The sequence below is a fragment of the Trichosurus vulpecula genome, chromosome 5, assembly GCF_011100635.1.
Source record: "Trichosurus vulpecula isolate mTriVul1 chromosome 5, mTriVul1.pri, whole genome shotgun sequence".
NCBI lineage: Eukaryota > Metazoa > Chordata > Mammalia > Diprotodontia > Phalangeridae > Trichosurus > Trichosurus vulpecula.
Window position 1 is genome coordinate 70,257,359 of NC_050577.1, and position 23,512 is coordinate 70,280,870.

General features: G+C 38.0%; 1 protein-coding gene across 1 annotated transcript in view; it reads right to left on the reverse strand.

Moving 5' to 3' along the window:
• The window catches only part of ZNF438 (zinc finger protein 438), a 106,507-nt gene that overhangs the window by 25,058 nt on the left and 57,937 nt on the right, over positions 1–23,512 (reverse strand). The window contains exon 3 of the mRNA XM_036761589.1: positions 7,353–7,408. Coding sequence (XP_036617484.1) covers positions 7,353–7,389 — 37 coding nt within the window. The 5' untranslated portion in view covers positions 7,390–7,408. The remainder of the gene's footprint in view (positions 1–7,352; positions 7,409–23,512) is intronic.

The window sequence follows — 23,512 nt, forward strand, 5'->3', positions numbered from 1 at the left end:
CATCACACAAACCATCTGCATAAATAAAGATGTAAGCATCTGTTGTATGGCAAATGGTCTCAGGGGCAGATGTTTTTATCCTTGCATTCATGTCACTGGGGTTGGATACATTATTTGAACAGATGTACACAATCTGAAAGTGTTGTGTCCCACAGTGAAATGTCTCCAACTGCTTTCTATCAAAGTACATAAATGATATTTGCACCTGCACTTATGTTAATGATATAAAGGCAGCAGGGGGTTCTGACAAAGGGAGATGTGATGCTATGAAATATATTTACATGGTTAATTGAAGTTTCTGTTGCCAAATGGCTCCACTGACATTGATACATATACTCAGCTTCCACGTCTGGGTAGTATAATTTCTAAAAGTTGCAAAAATTAGGGTGGTTCAAACAATTAAAACACCCATAACCTTAACTGATCATCAGGAATGTTTTCATTTCTTCTATGTTTTCAATAAAAAAACCAGAATTGACTTAAGATGTAAATTTTTCCTGACAAATTATAGGCCTCTACTCATTCTTGTCATTTTAACTTTGGGAGCAACTTTTTTTTAAGGGTGCATATTTTTCATTTGGCATTCTGTCAGTACTACAACAAGCCAACAACACGCAATAGCATTTCATCAAAGTTACAATACTGGAAAATTTCCATTTCCAACATGAAGGCATTAAGGAGAACCCACATAAAAATGGTAAATTTATCCTGGGAGCTCATATGAAAATCTTGCTTTTCATATAATGGGATTCAACGGCATCTAATGGGATCAAAATCCAAGAATGGCATTTATTAGTCCATAAAGATCAAGATTTTCATGTGAACTTCATACGAAAATATATGGAAGAATAAATTGTGATTTTTAAAGAATAGTCCCCCCCATCTTCCTTCCCCACAAAAAATAAAACAAAAAACCCCAACAACCCAAAACAGAACTATTCAATGCCAATGATAGAAGAACAATGTTAAAAATGTTTATCACTGAGTACTAACATGAAGATAATCTCCCCAAATCTCTACAAAACATCAGTAATTTCACTATTATGCAACACATGAACTGAGTACCACTTGACAAATAAAGAAACTTTGGATCACAGGAGCACAGATTCAAAGCTGAAAGGGATCTCTAAAAATCTGGTCTCACCCCCTCAGTTTATAGATGAGGAAACAGAGGCACAAGGAAGTAAGGTAACTTGCCCAAGGTAACACAGGCAGTAAGGATAGAGGAGACACTACAGCCAGGGTACTCGCCTCTGCTGTTTACCTCTGTGGTTGTCTCTAAGAGCCTCTTTCAATTGTGCAACTGGCTGAAACCATTCCCAGTACAGTTTCTCACTCTGTAGTCCTAAGAAATTGTTCAGTCTCGTATGGTAGATCATTATCACAAAGGATTTTCATCCTACGCCAAGTATGCTCAGGAGACAATGATCTAAGAGTCAAAAGAAGAGCTGGGTAGATGGCTGGTGAATTCGAAGGATCATACCAGGCCCAGTCAGTAAAATTTAGCAAACCTATTTTCATATTAGCTAGTCAAGAGAGCGCTGAAGTCAGGAAACCTTGGTTCAAATTCCACCTCAGACACATCTTAGTTCTGGGACTGTGGCAGGTTAGTTAATATCATAGAGTTACAGAATCCTCATTTTTTATAGTAATAATCACTACCTACCTCCCACACGTGTCATGGGCAAAGTGCTTTGAAAACATTAAAGATTATATTTCTCTATGGAGATAGGATCTGCAGCTACTTCTGCCAGTGCTGCAGTCCCTTCCTCCTTAGCAGCCATGGCTACTGAAGACCCAGAAAATAAAGTTCTCACCGCCAAAGCCCTTGGCACCATCAAATGGCCCACCATCAGAAACAGGTATGGTTTTATTAATGACATGACACTTAAGCCAAATCTTAAGGTCTAATACACCTTTAGCTGAAACTTTTTATATACAGGGCATCCCCAAAGTCTTAGTGCAGCTTTAAACTTAGAGCTTAATTTTATTAATTAAATAGCATTGTCAATCATTATCACAATGTTCTTATCTCAAAGGATTTTCATCCTACCTAATAGCAAAAAATCAATAAACATTTATTAAGCATCTATTATGTGTCAGACACTGTGCTAAGCACTGGAGATGCAAAAAGAAGCAAAAGACAGTCCCTGACCTCAAGGTGCTCACAATCCAATGGGAGAGAGAACATGCAAATAAGTACTTACAAAGCAACTAAATACAGGATAAATACAGAATTTGGAAACAGAGGGACAGGGCCAAGAACAGACCTCTGGAGCTATCCACTAGGCACTCCTTTCTAGAAGATGTTGGCCATTAGTAATTTTCAACTTTCAGTGAGCTCCAAATCCACCTAACCATACTATCATTTGGCCAACATCTCTCTACCCAGTCCCCAGGTATAGTATGACAGGCTTTGTCAAATGCTTGGCTGGAATCTGGGGATACTCTGCTTAGGATATTTCCCTGTTCCAGGTCACCTTATATGATATGATCTGCATTTGATGGTGGTTCTTGGTGATTACTGTTATAAAGTGGAAATGACATATTTTGAGTCAGAGGAGAATTTGGGCTCAAATTTTGACTCTGCTATGTAATCCTGGCCTTAGGCCTTTGGGTGTCCCCTACTTCTTCTCTAAAATAAAGGGATCGGACTATAGGACTAGAAAGTCTTTCTAAACCTGTACATAAATCATCCCTTTAGTATTATGTTCTGGAATTTGGTCAGATTTAAAAGTCATGTTTACCAGTTTTCATTTGCAGACTCTACTCTCTCCACTTCTCTTTGAAAATCGGGGTAACATTTGACCTTTTCCATGAACTTTGGCACCCCTTCCTTTTCTTCATGAACTTTTAGGATCACTTGGCTATTAGCTATTGCCCAATTATACTTGCCAAGTCTTTCATCCCCTGGGATATACTTCATTTGGGACTGGTGACAGTATCAACAAGGGTAGCTGTTTCAGCAATCCAGCTAGCAGCTTCTGTGGGGGTGTAAGATCCACCCACAGCCAGCACCAGAAAGCTGCCAACAGTACAGGTTCTTTTGATCTGCTTAACTAAGGAAGGCAAGGTGAAGGGGTTGACAAGTTTACTTTAATCCAGCATACAGACAGCATTCACTTAGTTCAGGGGAAAAATCCAGCACCCTGAACTTCAGAACAAAATACAAACAAATTACAAACATCAACAGACAGACCCAATACAGACTCATAGTTACCAACATCTAGGTTCAGCCCGGGAGCTCAGAGCAAGGGCTGGCCCAGAGTCACACATGCCACCACTGCTGTGAGTAAGACAGCTCCAAAGAACAAACAGCCAACCCCCAGTTTTTATATCTTTTTCAGCATCAGGGGTGAGTCACACATGCGACTCACCCACGTGACCTAGAATTGTCACAGAGAGGCGGACTTAAACCCACGTGGTCTAAAAGCCTCTGCTCTCCCAGGCATGTAAACTAGGCCCTCCCTGGAGTTAGCTCCACCTTGGGCCCCACCTTAGTTGCCAATCCACATGATATGTTTTGCTTTATTGTGAATGATATGTTTTAGTTTCCTTCGTAATTGGATCACAATGTACACATTCTAGGAAACATGACTGATTAGATTATGTATCCTAGCACAAGGGGTGGAGTGTGTTGGTAGGCAAAATGGGCTCCTTAGCACTTAGTTCAACAAGTGCCCTTGAATAGTTTGGCTTTTGTTCCATTTGAGTAATTCATTGAGCCTTACTAGGTGCTAAGCCCCAGGCCCAAACCCCTATTTTAGGTGTAAAACTTTAGTGGGTGTGGATTGGCAACTGAGGTAGGGCGCAAGGTGGGGCTAACTCCAGGGAGGGCCTAGTTTACATGTCTGGGAGAGCAGAGGCTTTTAGACCACATGGGTTTAAGTCCGCCTGTCTGTGACGATTCTAGGTCACGTGGGTGAGTCGCATGTGTGACTCACCCCTGACGCTGAAAAAGATATAAAAACCAGGGGCTGGCTGGCTGTTCTTTGGAGCTCTCTTACTCACAGCAGTGGTGGCATGTGTGACTCTGGGCCAGCCCTTGTTCTGAGCTCCCAGGCTGAACCTAGATGTTGGTAACTATGAATCTGTATTTGGTCTGTCTGTTAATGTTTGTAATTTGTTTGTAATTTGCTCTGAAGTTCAGTGTGTTGGCTTTTTCCCCTGAACTAAGGGAATGATATTTGTATGCTGAGTTAAAGTAAGCTTGTCAACCTCTTCACCTTGATTTCCTTAGTTAAGCAGATCAAAAGAACTTGTGCTGTTGGCAGCTTTCTGGGTGCTGGCTGTGGGTGGATCTTACACCCCCACAGAAGCTGCTAGCCGTATTGTTGAAACAGTAGGTAGGTGCTCTCTTACAATCTTTGTATTTATCTTGGGTTTCAACTGTCTTTAATTCGATTTAATTTGATCCTTTCCAGTCCAGTCTTTTCATTCCATTATTCCTTCCTAATCTATCCTTCCTACTCCCTCCTTGTTCTTCTTATTGCCCTCAACATAGCTGAAAATAAAAATGTTATTGTCCTTAGTATTCAGTGCTGGCCTTACTACATCCTAAACTTTAGTATTTTTGACACTACTCTTACAGTGCCACACCACTCTTTTGTTTTCATGATCTGCCCTTGCTTCCATCTCCTATACTTGTTCTTTAAAAATTTAAGCTGGTTGATAAAGTCCTTTGTGTATCTACATCAGTATCTTTTCTTCCTCTGGACATTTCTCTCTGAATTTTAGGCCATGGGATCCTACCTGTCCTGAAACCTTTGTAATCTGTTCTCCTAAATCTAGGGGGCCAGAGTATCCCTGGCTTTCTCCCCCTCTATCACAAATTCTAAAATGGAATAACAACTTTATCCCAAGGTTCCTGTGATTTCTATTTCACTGACCAATTTGCTCTTTGTTGATCTGAACCAGACTGAAAAGAACAGCTAGTTCCCTTTGTCACTTACTCTACCTTTTGAAAAATGCACTAATCAATAAATCAAGTCAAGAATTTTCAGCTTGGCATTGGGCAGCCTGAAAGTGTTAGCAGATGTCTGGATAACTTAAATCCCCTCCTACTTCTATGTTATGCCTCCATGCAGGTTAGTGCTCTCTTACCCAAACTCTTCATCTAATTCTCCCTCAGTAGAAGCAGTCCCTAGCATCCTCACAGAACATGAGCCACCTCTGTTTACCCCTCTGTTGACTCCTCATCATGCTCCCTGCCTTGGATCACTAAGTTTTCACATGTAAGTATATCTCCTTAATATATAATACTAGTCCACTGTTATTTTTATCTATCTATTGATTTCTTTTGAATGAGAATAGTTATATTCTAGGCTTAAGTCCCATCCAATCAAGTCTAAGCGACCTCTATGAAGTCAAACTTGTCTCCTCACATCAGAACACGCAGTATACTTTATTTTGAGTACTATCTATCTCTCTCTCTATCTATCTATGTAATATATATATATATATATATATATATATATATATATTTATGATTAGACATCGGAGGCTATGTATTTTATTACTGACTCTTTTCTTCTAAGTTGTCTTCCATGTATTTTGATTGTCTCTATTGATATTCTTCTTCCCATGTTTCATCTGCTACTTTGTACTATTAGACTTGGCAATGATGTTGCAAATTTTGTGCAAACACACATTCCATCAGCCTTCATTATATATACTTTATCCCTAGTTAAGAGCGCTTCATTCCTATATTTTAAACTGGTGATGTTAAACTCAAATAGAAACAAATCCCTGCAGGTAGCATATTGACTTACAAAACAAATTACAAATTAACATTCCATATGTTGTGTTATATTTTTATTTCTTTGGTTAAACATTTCCCATTTACATTTTAACTTGGTTCAGCTGCACTTAGATTTCCCTGTGTTTGACACCTCTCTTTTAAACCATGGTCCAGAAATTCAAATCTCATTCTCTATATTCCAAACTAGCTATTCACTCCCTTAATCCTCTGTTCAAGGGACTCATATAGAATTAAAATTATTAGCAAGACTATGTAATTATTTTCCTCTCCTAAGCACTGGTTCAATTTCCTCATTTTATAAACAAACTCATAAAAATGACTCAGTGAAGTCACTTCCCCATAGTTAGTGGCCAAAATAGGACTAGAATCCAGGTCTCCCGAATCCCAGGCCAACAACTATTCTATTACACCTTTGTGCCATAATGAGTATAAAGGATTTTCTGCTTTATTCTACAAAGTGTGCTTCCACCTATACCTGCTCTACTCCCTACCCCAAAAAGATTCAAGAAGACACAGACCCATATGCACAAAGATATTTATAAGAGCAGTACTTTGTGACATGGCAAAGAACTGGAAACTATGGAGGTTCCCCATCAATTGTAACAAAATATTACTGTGCCATAAGAAATAATGAAATGATGGGGCAGCTAGGTGGCACAGTGAGTAGAGCACCGGCCCTGCAGTTAGGATGACCTAAGTTCAAATTCGGTTCCAGATACTTGACACACTTACTAGCTGTGTGACCTTGGGCAAGTCACTTAACCCCAATTGCCCTGCCTTCCCCCCTCAAAAAAAATAATGAAATGATTCAGAAAAATCTGGGGAAACTGATATAAACTGATGTAGAGTGAAGTGAGTAGAACCAGGAAAGCAGTTTATACCATGACTACAAAATGATAAAGAAAAACAACCCGGAAAGATTTAAGAACCCAATCAATGCAATGACCAAAGCTTATTTTAGATGGCCAATGATAGAGAAGTGATGGACTCAAGGTACAGACTGACATATTTTCAGTTTGATTATGCTGATTTGTTACAGGGGAGGATTTTGTTTCATATTGTTTTAATTTGGGGGATATCTAGAAGGGAGAGAGAAACTATTAGTGATAGTACCACCAAAAAAGAGGGAAATAGGAAAGAGTGTAGTAATTGAAGATATTTTTTAAAGCACAGAAGAAAAGGAAGTTCAGAGGGAGATAGAGACAAGCAGGACAGTTTTGAAATTGATGTGTTGAATTTATTACATATTTTTAAGAACAAAACTATGTAATAGAAATTTCTGGTTTTATATACAATCTTTTTGTTCTGTTCCTCTTTATATATGGAAATATCCACGTTTGTTGGTGTTTATCATGTTTAGAATAACAAAAAATTTTTAAAAAGTTATTTTTAAAAATTCAATTCAGTTCAGATATTCTCTGTACAAGGCACCATGCTGAGTGGGTGGTTGTATAGTAACTGAGAAATTAAATTAATAAATTTGAGGTTTTTATAATAATATAGTATATTATATGTACAGTATATAATATGATATAATATATATAATTTAATGATTTATAATGACCATTGTTCCTCACATGTCTTACCTTACCTTGATCTTTTGGAGGTACCAATAAAGAATTCTCCATTGTGATGTCCTTGGCTTGCCTTAAAAAAAAAAAAAACAACAAATACCATTACAAACATTAGAAAATAATTTTAATATACTATAAATAGGTTCTAGTGCAATGTTTATTTTCATCTGTATTTACAAAACAAAATTTTCAGGAATCATAAACTTTTAATAAGTAGATGGAGAATCATAAATCAACAGTATATTGAGCAGTCCACTTAGTTCTCAATGTATAACTAGGTAACTTTTCTTCTCTTTCATCTTAATACAGGGTATCTCTGATACCCAATGTTTTAATTAAGCTGACTTCCTGATAAACTGGCACTTTTGCACACCAATAATAATGTTGATATCTTCTGAAACATTAATGATTTATCTATCTAATGTATACACAATCTATATTTTCAGCATAAGATTGGTGTAACAACTCACTTATTTGGGGGGGGTCAAATTTTCAGCAACTTCTGTCATTGGAATGTAGCTCTTAATCCAGAAATAAATGTAAAAGGCCAACATAGCTGTTACAAAGCCCATGCACTTTCCTCTATGGAAGGTGCCTTCACTGACAATGTACTGATGCTCACTTAACATACAAAAATGACAACATGGCTAACTGGTATTTCTGACAAAGCAAATTAGAATGGAGGGGTTGGGAGGAAAGGGAAAGTGAGCTGCTACAAGCGTATACAATAACAACGCTGTAATAGCTGAAAATGGAAGGTGACATGTAAAAATATGTGAACTGAAAAATATTGTTGTCTAGTATGACTTATTGTAAGGGGAGAAAATCTTACACAACCCAACAACTCCTGATGACAACACTACTAAATAACAGTATAATAATGACAACAGTCATAAAAAAGTTATGTTCAATACCTTCCTTTAGAAGTGGAGGAATTATGTAATACATTTCCTCACCTCCTTCTCATTATCATAGTGGGAGGTTTGAGTAAATGGTAAGGGTTGATGTTTCTCTACACAAGACTCCTCTTGCTGCTAAGCATGTGGTTCCCACTGCATTAGGCCCCTGGGTAAGCCATGGTGTTTGTAGAGTATTATCTCCTGTTCTAAGGGTGAAAATTCTAGAAAGTCTATTCTATTGTAAAGTTTCTTTGGGACTAGACCCTGCAGTAACTAACATGAACTTGGAAATTCGCAGTTATTCTTTCTCTCAGCTCCATAAGAATTTCCTAGGTAAGCAAACTGACTCTAGGAGACATAGAATTCTCTCTAGATTGGGGGGGGCGGGGAGAGGGAGGAGGGGTAAGAGCTGTAGGCCTGGTGCCAATGCCACCTCCCCACCTTCTGCTGTGACCACACAAGCAGCTGCTGCTGTGGGTCTCCCCAGGGACTCACAGCCTGCTGGCAATGTTGCTTCACTGTCCCTTACTCCATGTCCCGCAGAGTGAGAGGGAGTGCTGAATACAATTTGCAGTTCCCTTTTAAACTTGAAAACCATAGCGACTAGCATGAATACCACACAGCTTATGACCAAATGATAATATTGGCCATCACCTTAATGGGACCCCTGTTAATATCTGATTGGATAAAGCATAAGGAATGTTTATGCTTTCGATTTCTTCATCATTACAAAATAGCATTTAAATTGGTCAAGATATGCTAACTGCTACAGTCTCTACAGGGGTTTTTCTGTTAACTTACCTCCTTACCCAGACATTCAAACTAAGCAAGTTAAAAAAAATGCATCCTGTAATCTAAGTTTTCTTTCTCAGTGTTACAATACTAAGAATAGTTTGGTTCTTATATGGCTCTGTGATCTCAATTATGGGGGTGCTCTCTCCAATGAAGAGAAGCATGATTCATTCTGGCTCATCCAGCCTGTGTGACTCTTGTCCACATTATCCTGGAAATCCTTACCACAGGTACATTTTAAATGCCCTTGATGTGTTAGAATAGCCTGGATATGAATGAAGCACATGGCTGTAACACCAATGTGATACCCACAGCAGCTGCTATGAACATGCAGGCCTATTTCCAGGGTAGAATCACAGAATATAATAAACTCTCCTCCTCCAAGACAAAACCAAAATATTTATCCAGACTCTAGAAAGCAAAATTTACCAAGGTGACAAAAACATCTGTATACATCACGGATCCAGGGAGCCAAGATGTCAAGCATCTTTATGTTAGGCCTCCCCACAAACAAGCTCCCCCAGGAAAATTCCTCCCTCTGCCCTCTCGAACTCGCTTCTTTGTCAGCTCTGCCTCCCTCTCACCTCCTGCTCTTTGTTCCATTGGGCAAGCTCCTCCCGCCATGGGCTCCATGTAACTCAGGCTGCATCACAGCCATGAGCGGGGTGGGAGCTCAAAGCAGGTCACACAGGCCTATTAATGGGCGGAAAGATCTTCCTATCCCATTAATATTACAATGGGCAGTCTATTAGTTATCCTTCAGTCCTGCTATGTGACCAGACTTCTGGTGATCTCTCCTTTATGCTCCTTCTTGAACAATAACAGCATTTCAAGGACTAGATTAAAAGCTTATTTTGCCACTAAAAATGATCTCTATCAGCTGAAGAAAAGAATGTCAGAGTTGACATACCCAAGCTGGGACGCAAAAGCCCCAGTGCATCTGTGATCTCATTTTTTCCAAGGATGTAGAATGCAATTCACTCATACTAACCACCTTGTGTTATTAAATTCCTGTATTAAATTCACCACTGGGAATCTGCCCAATTTACCATGGGCCTTTCTTGAGTTTTCTTAATATTGCAGGGATACTACTAATTTTTTCTTTCTATTTTAATCTTTGTTATTAGGGAAGGCTTACTGGATGACAAGATAACAAGGGTATATATGTATAAACTAATATGATATAACAACAAAGTCCATCAGTAAAAATATTTTTAATGGCTGTGTAACCTATCACATGCTTTTTTCTGGTCATGGTGATGCACAACTTTTTAAAAAAAATCTATTTAGTATTTTATTTTTCCCCAGTTACATGTAAAAACAATTTAAACATTCATTATCAAAACTTTTGAGTTCCAAATTCTCTCCTTTCCTCCCTCCCCACTCTCTAACCCCATTGAGAAGGCAAGCAATTGGATATAGGTTGTACATGCACATCTGTTTTTGAAGGTATTCTTTACACCATGTCTCCTGCATAATTCCTTATCTGTAATGTGTCCCAGCCCACTCACATCCACCATGTGCCCCTCCACTCCATTTGGATGGTCCTCAACTTCTTCATAGACTGGAGAGTTTCATGACTTGTAGACATACATCAACACCAGAAGAATAGTGTTGTTAAAAGGTGGGCCTTTGTTTCAGGGAAAAGCTTGAAATCATTAAAAGGATTATGAAATTTCCCAAAGGCAACCTATGTCAAAATTATATAAGATTTCTTAAAAGATATAATAAAGAAAACCTTGTTCAGTGGCACTCTGATTATTAAAACCAAGTGAGACAAAACAGGGCAATGTCTACTTGCTGTAGATGGTCATCAGTATAGATACACACTAGGAAGGGATTCCCCAGAGTCCTCCAGAACTCTTTTCTGTGGGTGTCATTTTACCGACTACATCCAGCCCAGAATATTGCAGGGCCTTCTAATGAGACCCATAACTATCTACAAAGGTTTGGCCTAACTATTAACATAGGAAAAATTAAGTAGATGAGGACCGCCTATTATTTAGGCTACAACATTCAGCTGGATAGGCAACCTAAGTGTTCACTCATCAGCAAATAAATCTTGGACAAACACTCCAATTAAACAATGAATGGGAGCTAGAATTGAATAAGAAGACAGTATATACCTTAACATATGGCATATACAGCAACAGTTTATTGAATGGGATGTCTTTTTCACCAGAATGTTCTGTTTTCTGACTTTGATGGAAAACATAATTTATTTTATAAATTTACCACACACAAAAGGATGATGCATTAAATAGCTGCTTCTCTCTGAGTGTTTTACAGGCATCATCCAAGCAAAGTCAACATGCCGACATCTTAAGAAATACAATCCTTTGTCAGCATGTAGGCAGCCCTTTGTTCCTGAGCACCATACAAAAGTTCCAGATAATTATAACCTGATTTGCCTCACTTGGATTGCTGCAAAGTGCATTAGTAAGAAAATCTATCAAAAAGGAAGAAAAATGAAAGAAGGCAGACTGTTCATGCCATCAATTACAGCAAGAGCTAATACAGTGTGCTTTATAAATCACTCTTACATGCTTACATTTAATTTTGGTTAATATACCATATTTAAACATAGTTGATTAAAAATGAAAATTGAGTGAATTGGTTGCTTGGGGAAAGTGACAGCTTGATGGTGCTGGAAATAGAAATCTTTCATTTATTCCTAGGACAGGGACTGCAAAGACAGAAGCCAGTCCGACTTCTTTATGCTACCCTGCTAATGTCCCTAAATATGAGGTGGGATAAAACTCTTTAAGAAATAAAAGAAAAATCACTTTCTGCAAACTTAACTGAAGCTTATTATTCCTAGTACTTTTCTTCTTTCTGCTGTAGGCACTAATCACAAAAGATTTGGTTGATATCATAATTTCATTTCATAATGGCTTCAAATCAATTCCCACTTGGATATCTTCTACTATTTACATGAGTCTATCTTCTTCCCAGCAATCTCTAGGCCAGGGGATCTCCATCTCTTTTCTCCCTAAAAGCTGACTGTCTCCCTAGAATCACCCTGGGCTCTAACAGGCCAATGCAGGCCTTACTTTGCCTAGGTTTCAGGCCTCCACCGCACTTCCATCTATATGCTAGCTGTCACCCATCCATAGGCCAGCTCCCCTTTGTGTTCTCTTCTCCTATTAAAATCTAAGAACCTCGACAGCAAGGACTGTCTCACTTGCTCATATTTGTATCCCTAGTGGTTGAAACAGAGTCTAGCATACAGTAACCATTTAATAAATGCTTTATAGGTTTATCCATCCATCCATCCAAGTCAAAAAAGTATGTTACCAGCCCATTGCCATTCAGAAAAATGTCACGACATAAAAAATTTTGATTAGAGGATTTAAAAAGTGAGAACACGAAATAAAAGATGTACTTGGGTATCTCTTAATCAGTTCTCTGCATATTAAGACAATGCTTCTCACTGAGTATCTATTGAGAATATAAACCGAAAGCATCTTGTTTCTACTGGAATCCTACCGCTGACTCTATCTATAAAGCATTATAGTCAAAGTTCCACAGAAATTCTAAGTTTGGAGACAGAGCAATATATACCTATGGAATAGAATCTGATAGAATTTTTCACTATCTAGCATATATTTTGAAACATATTGACACAGTCACAGAAATAGGTGCAGTATTTCTATATGCTTTTCTTCCAATAAAAAAATTGATAATTTGTAACAATACTGTCAAAAATTTACTTTTTAAAACACACGTACCATAAGCAGGTATGGCCTAGGAAGACCAAGGCTAAATCCTGAAAAAAAATGTCCCTGAATGTGATCCTTAGTTTAAGAAGGCACTAAGAATATGAACAAATAGTTCTCAAAAGAAGAATTGAAAAACTAGTAAAAACTTTACCAAAGAATGTTCCAGATCACTAACAAGAAAAGGAATACAAGTCAAAACCAACCTAAGGTTTCACCTCATACCCAGCAAACTGGCATAGTAGTCCCAAAATAGGAAGTCAATGATGGAGGGGTTGCAGGAAAATAGACACATGAGCCAAAAATGAATGTTGCAAAATTACACTGAACCAGCATGGCTTCAAAGAAGACAAATGAGAAGACACTCTCATCCCAATCCTTTGCAGAGATGAGATGTACATGGGAAATACTGCATATATTTTAGATTTTTTTCAAAGCACTTATTGGTTTGCTAATTTTTTTCTTTTTCCTATACTCCCTTTAAAATATTATTTGTTATATGGGATGGCTCACTGGGAAGGGTTCTGATGATGTGAAAAACAAAAGATACCTATTTTTAAAAAAATATTTGTGAGAAGGGTCACACAGGTAGGTAGTTGGAGACAGTGCTAGGATATAAACTTTTCTCTGGCTACAAACACCCTCCAGTGAAGAAGTGATGTGGTGGGATTTCTGTTTGAAGTAGCAGTTTGGACTAGATGACCTCAAAGACCCCTTCCAATTCTGAAACTACTAAGTCTTCTTGGCATGTAGTGTACCTCAGGCACTAAAATGAAAGGACTAAACAATGTTGTATCCTTAAGCAACCAATAAATAAGCAAGACACCATGCCTTACAAATTCTCTAGATATCAAATGCCATATTGCACTTGATCTTCAATTGTTATTAAGTAAAATCAGCTATCCAGAACTGAGAGGGTTGTAGGTAAGATGGGAACTATTTGAAGATACTTCAATTTAAGATACAAATAAATGAACATGCCATTTAAATTGTTTTGCTCTTTTCAATTAACAGAAATCTATTCTCTACCTCCAACCTCTCCCCTCTTCTCATTGAAAAAGAAAACCTTCATAACAAATATTCATAGTCAAATCAAAACAAATTCCTGTATTGGCCATGTCCAAAAAATACATATGTTCATCTGCAGGCTAAGATCCTCACTTCTCTGTCAGGAGGTGGGTATTATGTTCATCATCAGTTGCCTGGACTTGTGGTTGACCACTGTGTTAGGCAGATGAACTTTCCATTCTGAAGCACACCTTTGTTTGGTCACTGTTTATACATTTAAACATTCATTTTGCTTTGATTCAAACAATTAATAGCTTAAAACTGCACAAAGACTTTTGGGACACCTTGCACACACCTATGTATATGCTTAAACACACACACAACACAAGTACTAAATGTTATCTCCACTAACAAAATGTAAATTCTTTGGGGACAAAAACCGTTTCACTGTAGACTGCTGTCTTTGTAGCCCCAGAGCCTAGCATAGTCTCTGCAATAGGTACTAAATAAATGCTTATTAATAATTAAATGGAAAATCCAATTACTGACTCTCACAAAATATATTTATGTAAACCATGATCTTCAGCATATGCCATGTATGAAATGCATATTTAGTCATGTTGGAGGAGTGCACTTTTCTACTTAGAGGAAATTTCATTCCTGAAAATATCTGCGCGTTAAAGGCAATGGATAAGTATATTCAAACTTGGAAATCAGCCTGCCCATTGAATTAATTTTTATAAATTTATAAATTTTTATATATTTTAATTAATTAATTTTTATTTTTTCAATAATTTTATCAAGAAAGATGTTATCCATTACATTTTAAAATAGCTTGTTGCAAGCCATTCCCCAATTGAGAAATGGTCAAAGGATATGAACAGGCAGTTTTCAGAGGAAGAAATTAAAGATATCTACAGGCATATGGAAAAATGCTCTGGATCGCTGCTGATTAGAGAAATGCAAATCAAAACAACTCTTAGATACCACATCTCTCCTGTCAGATTGGCTAAAATAACAAATCAGGAGAATGATAAATGCTGGAAAGGATGTGGGGAAATTGGAACATTGTTGCATTGCTGGTGGAGTTGTGAGCTGATCCAGCCATTTTGGAGGGCGGTGTGGAACTATGCCCAAAGGGCTACAGAAATGTTCATACCCTTTGACCCAGTAATACCACTTCTAGGGTTGTATCCCAAAGAAATCACGCAAGCGGGAAAAGGACCCATATGTACAAGAATATTGATAGCAGCTCTCTTTGTGGTAGCCAAGAATTGGAAAGCAAAGGGATGCCCATCAATTGGGGAATGGCTGAACAAGCTGTGGTATATGAAGGTGATGGAATACTATTGTGCCATAAGAAATGGGGATGATGCAGACTACATAACAACCTGGAAAAACCTACACAACATAATGCTGAGTGAGCGGAGCAGAGCCAGGAGAACGTTGTGCACAGCCACAGATATGTGGATTCCGTGAGGACCAACCCTGACATACTGCGCTCTTCTCAGCAACATAAAGGGCAAGGACAACTCCAGGGGACTCACGATGGAGAATGCTATCTTCATTCAGAGAAAGAACTGCGAAGTTTGAATACAGACTGAGGCACACTACATGCTCGCCTTTTCTGCTTCTCTTTTGTTTTTGTTTTTGGGTTTGTTTTTTTTTTTGGTTCTGTTTCTTCTTTCTCATGATTCATTCCATTAGTCAAAATTCTTCTCCATAACCTGACTAGAGCATAAATTAATTCAATGCGAAGTTATACATGACAGTTATATGGGACTTCATGCCGTCTTGGGGAGGGAGGGGGGAGGGAGGGGAGAAAAACTGGAACTCAAAACTATGTAGAACCGTGTGTGGTAAACTAAAAATAAAGAAATTTAAAAAAAAAATAGCTTGTTGCAATTTTTGCCTTCATTCTAGAGAATTATTTAAGAAGCAAACCAGTATTTGTAAGTTGATTTCAAACCCTCATTTTGGGTAAAGATCAACATGCCAAAACCAATTAATTAGCATTGTGTACATGCACTGAATACTGTTCGTTCCCTAACAGCCAACAAAGAGTAGATGCTAAACAGGTTTCTGTAAAGCTGCTATGGCTTTAGATCCTAATTACCCAACAGGAACTTGTGAGGATTCCTTCAATACTTTATGCCAACAAAAGCAACTGGTCAGAAATTTTGAATGGCAATAACTATGTGAAAGCAGGACTAATGAGCAACCAGTTAGCAAAATGGTCACACCAGGTCCATTCATATACCTAGTTTAAATAGCTGATACGTAGAGAGTACTTTAAAAATTTGCAAACTAAGTCTCTGACGTTCTCCTCAGAAAATATTACTAAGGATACTTTAGACCCTAGTAGATAACCATCAATGACCCAAGAAATCTTAAGAAAGACCCTCAGAGGCTATTTCTTCCAATCTGCCCCTGTTCAAGAATCTCTTCTTTCAACATGTAAACACTCAGCCTTTGTTTAAAAGATCTCTTGTGAGAGGGAGTCCACCACTTTTTTGGTCACTCTCAGTGCCAGGAAGTTTTTCCTTCCATCAAGCCCAAATCGGCCTCTCTACAATTTGTTATCACATACCTAATAACCAAGATGACACTTGAGAGTCCAAGCTGATTTTCTCATTTTCATTTTTTTGTTTTTAATTTCCTTTCATCTGAATAATCTAACCTGTATACATGTTTTTTTAAATTTATTTAATATTTTTAGTTTGCAGCATTGATTTTTCACAAGAGTTTGAATTACAAATTTTCTCCCCATTTCTACCCTCCCCTCCACTTCAAGATGGCACATATTCTGATTGCCCCGTTCCCCAGTCAGCCCTCTCTTCTGTCACCCCATTCCCCCCCATCCCCTTTTCCCTTACTTTCTTGTAGGGCAAGATAGATTCTATGCCCCATTGTCTGTATATCTTATTTCCTAGTTGCATGCAAAACTTTTTTTTTTTTAACATCTGCTTTTAAAACTTTGAGCTCCAAATTCTCTCCCCTCTTCCCTCCCTAAGAAGGCAAGAAATTCAACATAGGCCACATGTGTATCATCATGTAAAACCCTTCCAAAATACTCATATTGTGAAAGACTAACTATATTTTGCTCCTTCCTATCCTATCCCCCTTTGTTCAATTTTCTCCCTTGACCCTGTCCCTTTTTAAAAGTGTTTGCTTTTGATTACCTCCTCCCCCTATCTGCCCTACCTTCTATCGTCCCCCCTTTCTTTATCTCCTTCCTCCTTCTTTCCTGTGGGGTAAGATACCCAATTGAGTGTGTATGTTATTCCTTTATCAGGTCAAATCTGGTGAGAGCAAGACTCACTCATTCCCCCTCACCTGCCCCCTCTTCCCTTCCCACAGAACTGCTTTTTCTTGTCACTTTTATGCGAGATAATGTACCCCATTCTATCTCTCCCTTTCTCCCTCTCTCAATATATTCCTCTCTCATCCTTTAATATGATTTTATTTTTTAGATATCATCCCTTTATATTCAAGTCACCCTGTGCCCTCTGTCTATATATGTATATTCCCTTCAGCTACCCTAATACTGAGAAAGGTCTCATGAATTACACACATCATCTTTCCATGTAGGAATGTAAACAAAACAGTTCAACTTTAGTAAGTACCTTATGATTTCTCTTTCTTGTTTACCTTTTCATGCTTCTCTTGATTCTTGTGTTTGAAAGTCAAATTTTCTATTCAGCTCTGGTCTTTTCACTGAGAAAGCTTGAAAGTCTTCTATTTTATTGAAAGTCCACATTTTGCCTTGGAGCATGATACTCAGTTTTGTTGGGTAGGTGATTCTTGGTTTTAATTCTAGCTCCTTTGACCTCCGCATTCCAAGCCCTTCAATCCCTTAATGTAGAAGCTACTAGATCTTGTATTATCCTAATTGTGTTTCCACAGTCCTCAAATTGTTTCTTTCTGGCTACTTGCAGTATTTTCTCCTTGATCTGGGAGCTCTGGAATTTGGCAACAATGTTCCTAGGAGTCGTCTTTTTGGAATCTTTTTCAGAAGGCAATGGGTGGATTCTTTCAATTTCTATTTTACCCTCTGGCTCTAGAATATCAGGGCAGTTCTCCTTGATAATTTATTGAAAGATAATATCTAGGCTCTTTTTTTGATTTGGTTTTCAGGTAGTCCAATAATTTTTAAATTATCTCTCCTGGATCTATTTTCCAGGTCAGTGGTTTTCCCAATGAGATATTTCACATTGTTTTCCATTTTTTTCATTCCTTTGGTTCTGTTTTATAATATCTTGGTTTCCCATAAAGTCACTAGCTTCCACTTGCTCCAATCTCATTTTTAAGGTAATATTTTCTTCAGTGGTCTTTTGGACCTCCTTTTCCATTTGGCTAATTCTGCCTTTCAAGGCATTCTTCTCCTCATTGGCTTATTGGAGCTCTTTTGCCATTTGAGTTAGTCTATTTTTTAAGGTGTTATTTTCCTCAGTATTTTTTGGGGTCTCCTTTAGCAAGTCATTGACTTGTTTTTCATGGTTTTCTTGCATCACTCTCATTTCTCTTCCCAAGTTTTCCTCCACTCCTCTAATTTGCTTTACCAAATCCTTTTTGAGCTCTTCCATGGCCTGAGACCACTCCTGCTCTGGTCTGCCATTTGATTCCTCCCACTGTGTGAGCCAGGGACTCTGGAAGCAGCTGACTCTGGGGCTCCACTGTGCACCACCTCCGCCACCCCCAGAGCTGGTGGCTGGACCACTCTCTAAGTGCCACAGCTCAATGATTCATGGCCCTAAGGCCTGCTGTGGTTGACTCCTGTCCTGGCGGGGCCCACACTGGGCTGCACTCCACTTCCAGTACCATGTGATAGACCCTTCCCAGTGATCATCCAGGCCATCCTGGACTGGAGACCTGCTTCCCTCTGCTATTTTGTGGGTTCTGCAACTCTAGAATTTGTTCAGAGCCATTTTTACAGGTGTTTGGAGGGATTTGGGGGACAGCTTAAACAAGTCCCTGCTTTCCTGCCACCAATCTTGGCTTTTGTTTACTTTTCAAAGCTCACTGATACTACTTTTCAAACTAGCTTCAGTTCCCCCTTTCTTAAAAAAAATTAAAACTTCAATTTGGAAATTTATAATAGAGAATTCACATTTCAGTCATGTATTTTAATCTCTAGTTCATAAATTTCTACGACTGGGAAAAACCATTCCCTTTCTCCTTATCTGAGTCTCTTGTCTGCCTTTCCAACTTGGCCAGAGTTTGAAAGACAGAGGGAGAGATTTTCCTTTTTAAAGCCATCGAAAGGTCCTTAGAAACATATCCTTTGGCTGATCAGGCCACAGATACATAGATATACTTGCCAGCAAAATTTTTCCTTAAAGTTTAATCAAAAAGTCAGTGCACCCAATTTTCTAAAGGCAATCTCAAAACTTCATTTGACAAATAGGAGTGGGCCCTTCAAGGAGCAGAGAGCATGTCCCTTTAGACAGGGCATCTCAGCAATCCAGTAGTTCATTGGGTAGGGGTGGGGTTTTTCAACAGCCAGCCTCAATGTCTTTAATATATCATAATCAAAAGAGCCAAATTTAGGCAAGAGTAATTTATTAGTTCAATTCCTTGCAGTGTTAGACCAAAATCCATATAATTTACTAGTGTGCTTTTTTAGTCATACCTGGTTGAAGTGAGAGCCTTTCCTGATTCCGGTACATGAGAAATTACTTTAAAGGGGCTCCTTTTGGTGCCCTACTACTAGGCTCATACTTTCTCTACTTGTACTTCCTTACCTATAGAAAGAATGGATTCTCCCACCTATACAAGGAACTATATGCCATTTTCCTCATAAGGGGCTTTGTTCCCTTAAGGGACTCCCCCACCAATGTGGAAGCCCACAACAATGTGAGAGGCTTTCCTTAGCTCAGAAGAATTGAGATTGAGGTTGAAGGGGGGTTGGGTCTCAACTTCTGGGTCAGTCCTCTACAGAGAACTCCTTCAGTGTGCTCTAGTGAGTTCTTCCAAGAGGCTGCCTTCAAGGCTTGGGTCCTTCTCTTGACCTCCTGGCTGGCTCACCAAGCTGTTGGGAATGAAATTGGTAAAGACCGAGGCAGTTAAATCCAAGCATATCAGTTTATCAGCAAGGCTAGCAGTTGCATAACAAATCAGGTCCAAGGTCTCCAATAGACACAAAGGCCCCATTTGGCAGTTAACAAAGCATTCTTATTGTCAGTAATGAGGAGTCAATCACCTTACACAATCTGGAGTAACATGGGAGTGCTCTCTTCTGATGGGTCAGAATTTGATAAAATTTGTGGTTATTTACAGAACATCTTGGAATATGCTATGGTTGTTACAAAAACATACCTCAAGTTGTATGGAACATTTTGTGGTTAGCCCCCATTACCCCAATTTCTCAGAATTGTCTCAACATCTTAATTTCCCCATAATTATTTGATTTACAACAAAGCAAGGCCTAGCTCACAAAATGGAAGACAATCACAAAATGGAGTTAGTTTTGGATTCCATAGTTCCCAGTGTTTCCCATTCCAGTGTCACCTTCCCCCCTGCCCCGCCCCCTGCCCCAACTTGTCCTTTATAGCCCAATTCAAATTCCACTTCTAGGAAGCCTTCCTTGGTCCTAGCTAATCAGTAATAATCTTCTTCTTCCCACCTTGAACCACAAAATTATTTGTGCTTACATTTGTTAGGTGCTATTTTGTATTATGGCTCTCCTATCTTCTTATGCTATAATTTCCAAGGATAGCAATAACTATCTTATCCAAACTCATTTCCCATGATGCCTACATAACAACAATAATAATAACTACTCATATTTTTGTAGTGCCCGTTACATGCCAGGCACTCTGGTGAGCACTTTACAAACATGATCCCATTTGATTCTCACAATCTCACAATTCTCACCTGAAAGTAGGTGCTATTATCATTCCCATTTTATAGATGGAGAAACTGAGGCAGACAGAGGTTAAACGATTTATCCATGGTCAACACGGCTAAGTGTCTGAAGCTGTATTTGAACTCAGATCTTCCTGACTTAAAGCCCAGTACTCTATCTACTATGCCACCCACCTGTGCTGAGTGGTATGCGCCTATTAGGTTCTTAATAATTGTTGGGTTGAATTAATTCATGGCCTAAATGTAGCTGTTTGACATATAATTTTAATATGCTTAGGTATGAAATTTTTCAGTCCATTAGAACTATCAAATTAGAGAATGAGGCTGTCAGAGCCCATTGTGCTGACAGCCTGACCCTTAGAGCTAAGACAAGAATTATAAAAAGCAGACAGAAGATCTCCTCCAAACATAGCAATCTGGACTGATATAGTGTACATACCTCAGTGGGTTCCAAACATATCACTGAATTATAGCACAATATAGTCATTAACACTCATGAGATGATATTTAGCTATCTGGAAGTAGTTAAATTAGAAAGATATTAGAACTTAGAAGGGAATAGTTAACATTTTTAAAGTTTGGGTGTTTAAAGGAGTAAGCTTGTTATCTGACAAACACATACCAACCTGTTGGTTATGCAGGCAAATGAAGTAGTGTTTTTTTTTCTCTTTCATAGGTTTTTGTGACATTTCTACCAATACTTGTTATTAGGACTAATAGTGACTGTATAAAAAAATTATACTTGAAATTTTTAAAATGAAGAAAATATAATTCTGAGCTAGAATTACCTCTTAACTGAAGTTTTCTAGAAGCGTCAGCAGATCTTTAAAATGTGTGACATTTACTCAAAGATATGGTGTCAGCAGAAGATAATGTACTTCTTTCAATCTCACTTTAGCTTTTAGAAATTCCATTGGCATTGAGCCTTACATAAAAATGGCCCTTTCTGAAGACTCTTTCAAATTTAGAATATTGAACTAATAATGAGTGCATATGAATTAACTGCCAGTAAGTGTCTCTAGAATGATGTGTGTTTGAGATAATAAATTCAGAAAGGAAATTCAAAATAATTGAGTCACACAGTTTGACACTAATTATTAACAAAAATTAAAATATGTTTTGATAAATGTTTCCTAGGTCTGTCTTCTCTCTAAATACAGTCAAACTCAGATCAATACTGATAATAATCTGAAAAATCTCCAAGCCAGGACCTCAGTCAGTCAATAAGCATTTGTTAAGCACCTACTATGCATAAGACACTGTGCTAAACAATGGATCTTCAGAGAAAGATGAAAGACAGTTCTTGTTCTCAAGGGGTTTATAATCTAATGAAGGAGACAACTAGATACTATGTATATAAGTTATACACTAAGTTATACACAAGATAAATTGGAAAGAATCAACACAGGAACTTGAAAATGGATTCTTCACAAATTGTCTATATTGGGATAAAACCTAAAGCTAGGTCTGCTTTTTAAGATAGGTTAGGTCATCTAAAAACATGTATAGGCGGAGCCAAGATGGCTACTAGAAAGCAGGGACGTACCTAAGGCTCTCCCCCAGGAACCTCCAAACACCTATAAAAATGTCTCTGAACAAATTCTAGAACTGCAGAACCCACGAAATGGCAGAGGGAAGCAGGGCTCTAAGCCAGGACAGCCTGGATGGTCGCTAGGTAGAAATGCAAGATTGAGGGTTTCCTGCACCTGAAATTGCAGGAAATAATTTAGAAAATTTAGATAAGACAGGCAGTAGGTTCAGACTTTTTTAAAACTGACGTCCAAATATTTCTAATAGGATATACAGGGCTTGAATGTTTTAGTAGCAAGTTCCCAAAATTGGGTTAAAGATTTTACATATAAAATCACATTAATAATTACAGTGAATTTCTTATAGCTCTGTTATTAACAGGATTAGAACTATAAGTTCTGGACTGGCTTTTACCACATGAATAAATTATTGGAAAAACAAATTTAGAAAGTTGTACTAAATTGTATTAAGCCTTGTTACTGGAAGATTTTAGCAAGAGTTGCCTGTGAGTTTCTGTGGGTGATTTAGAACCATATGAAGATCAGCTTCTCTGGTTCTAAGATACTTGCAAAGATTCAAGCAAATTTTCTAGGAAGAACCCCTTCAAAGCTGACCTAAGAATGAGATATATTCCAGAATTTCCAAGGCAAGATGTTTCCAGGGACTGCATAGGATATCTGGGACTCAAGATGAAACGTACTGATTAAATGGACATTGAGTGTGGGTTACAAATAGATGTTGTTATTTTTAATGATTGTTATTGTTTTACTTTAGGTTTCTGTTTCATGGTATTTATGTTTGCTGAGTTTTCTTAGTTACCTTGGTGATGTGTAAAGAGTTCAAATCAGGTTGAGCATGTAAACAAAGAACTTAAAACCTTTATTGGTAAATTATGCTCTGAAACAACTTAAAGTAGCCTGATTTACTTTCCTTTGCTTTATTTTGTCTGCAAAGCAGACCAAGAGGGGGAAATTTCACCTTTTTAAAAATTCTGTTTGGCCACCCTCCTATAAAAGTGAAACCCTTCTACATCATCGAGAGGAGATATGTCTGTTGCCTTTATTTTAATACTACCACCAGGTATTTCTCTTTCCCCAGTTAATCTTGGGAATGAATAATTGTCTTTTGACTTAGTGTTAGATGTTATATTGCTTGTTATACCAAAATATGCTCAAAATCAATTCCTAATAATCTGATGATGGTTCAAAATACTGATTTTGAATATACAATGAAATGTTAGCAATTGATATTGGATAAGCAATTCATGGGGAATAAATTTCCCAAGGATCAAGGAAGAGAATTACGGAATCCAAAACTAACTCCACTTTGGTTCTTTCCATTTTGTAAGCTAGGCCTTGCTTT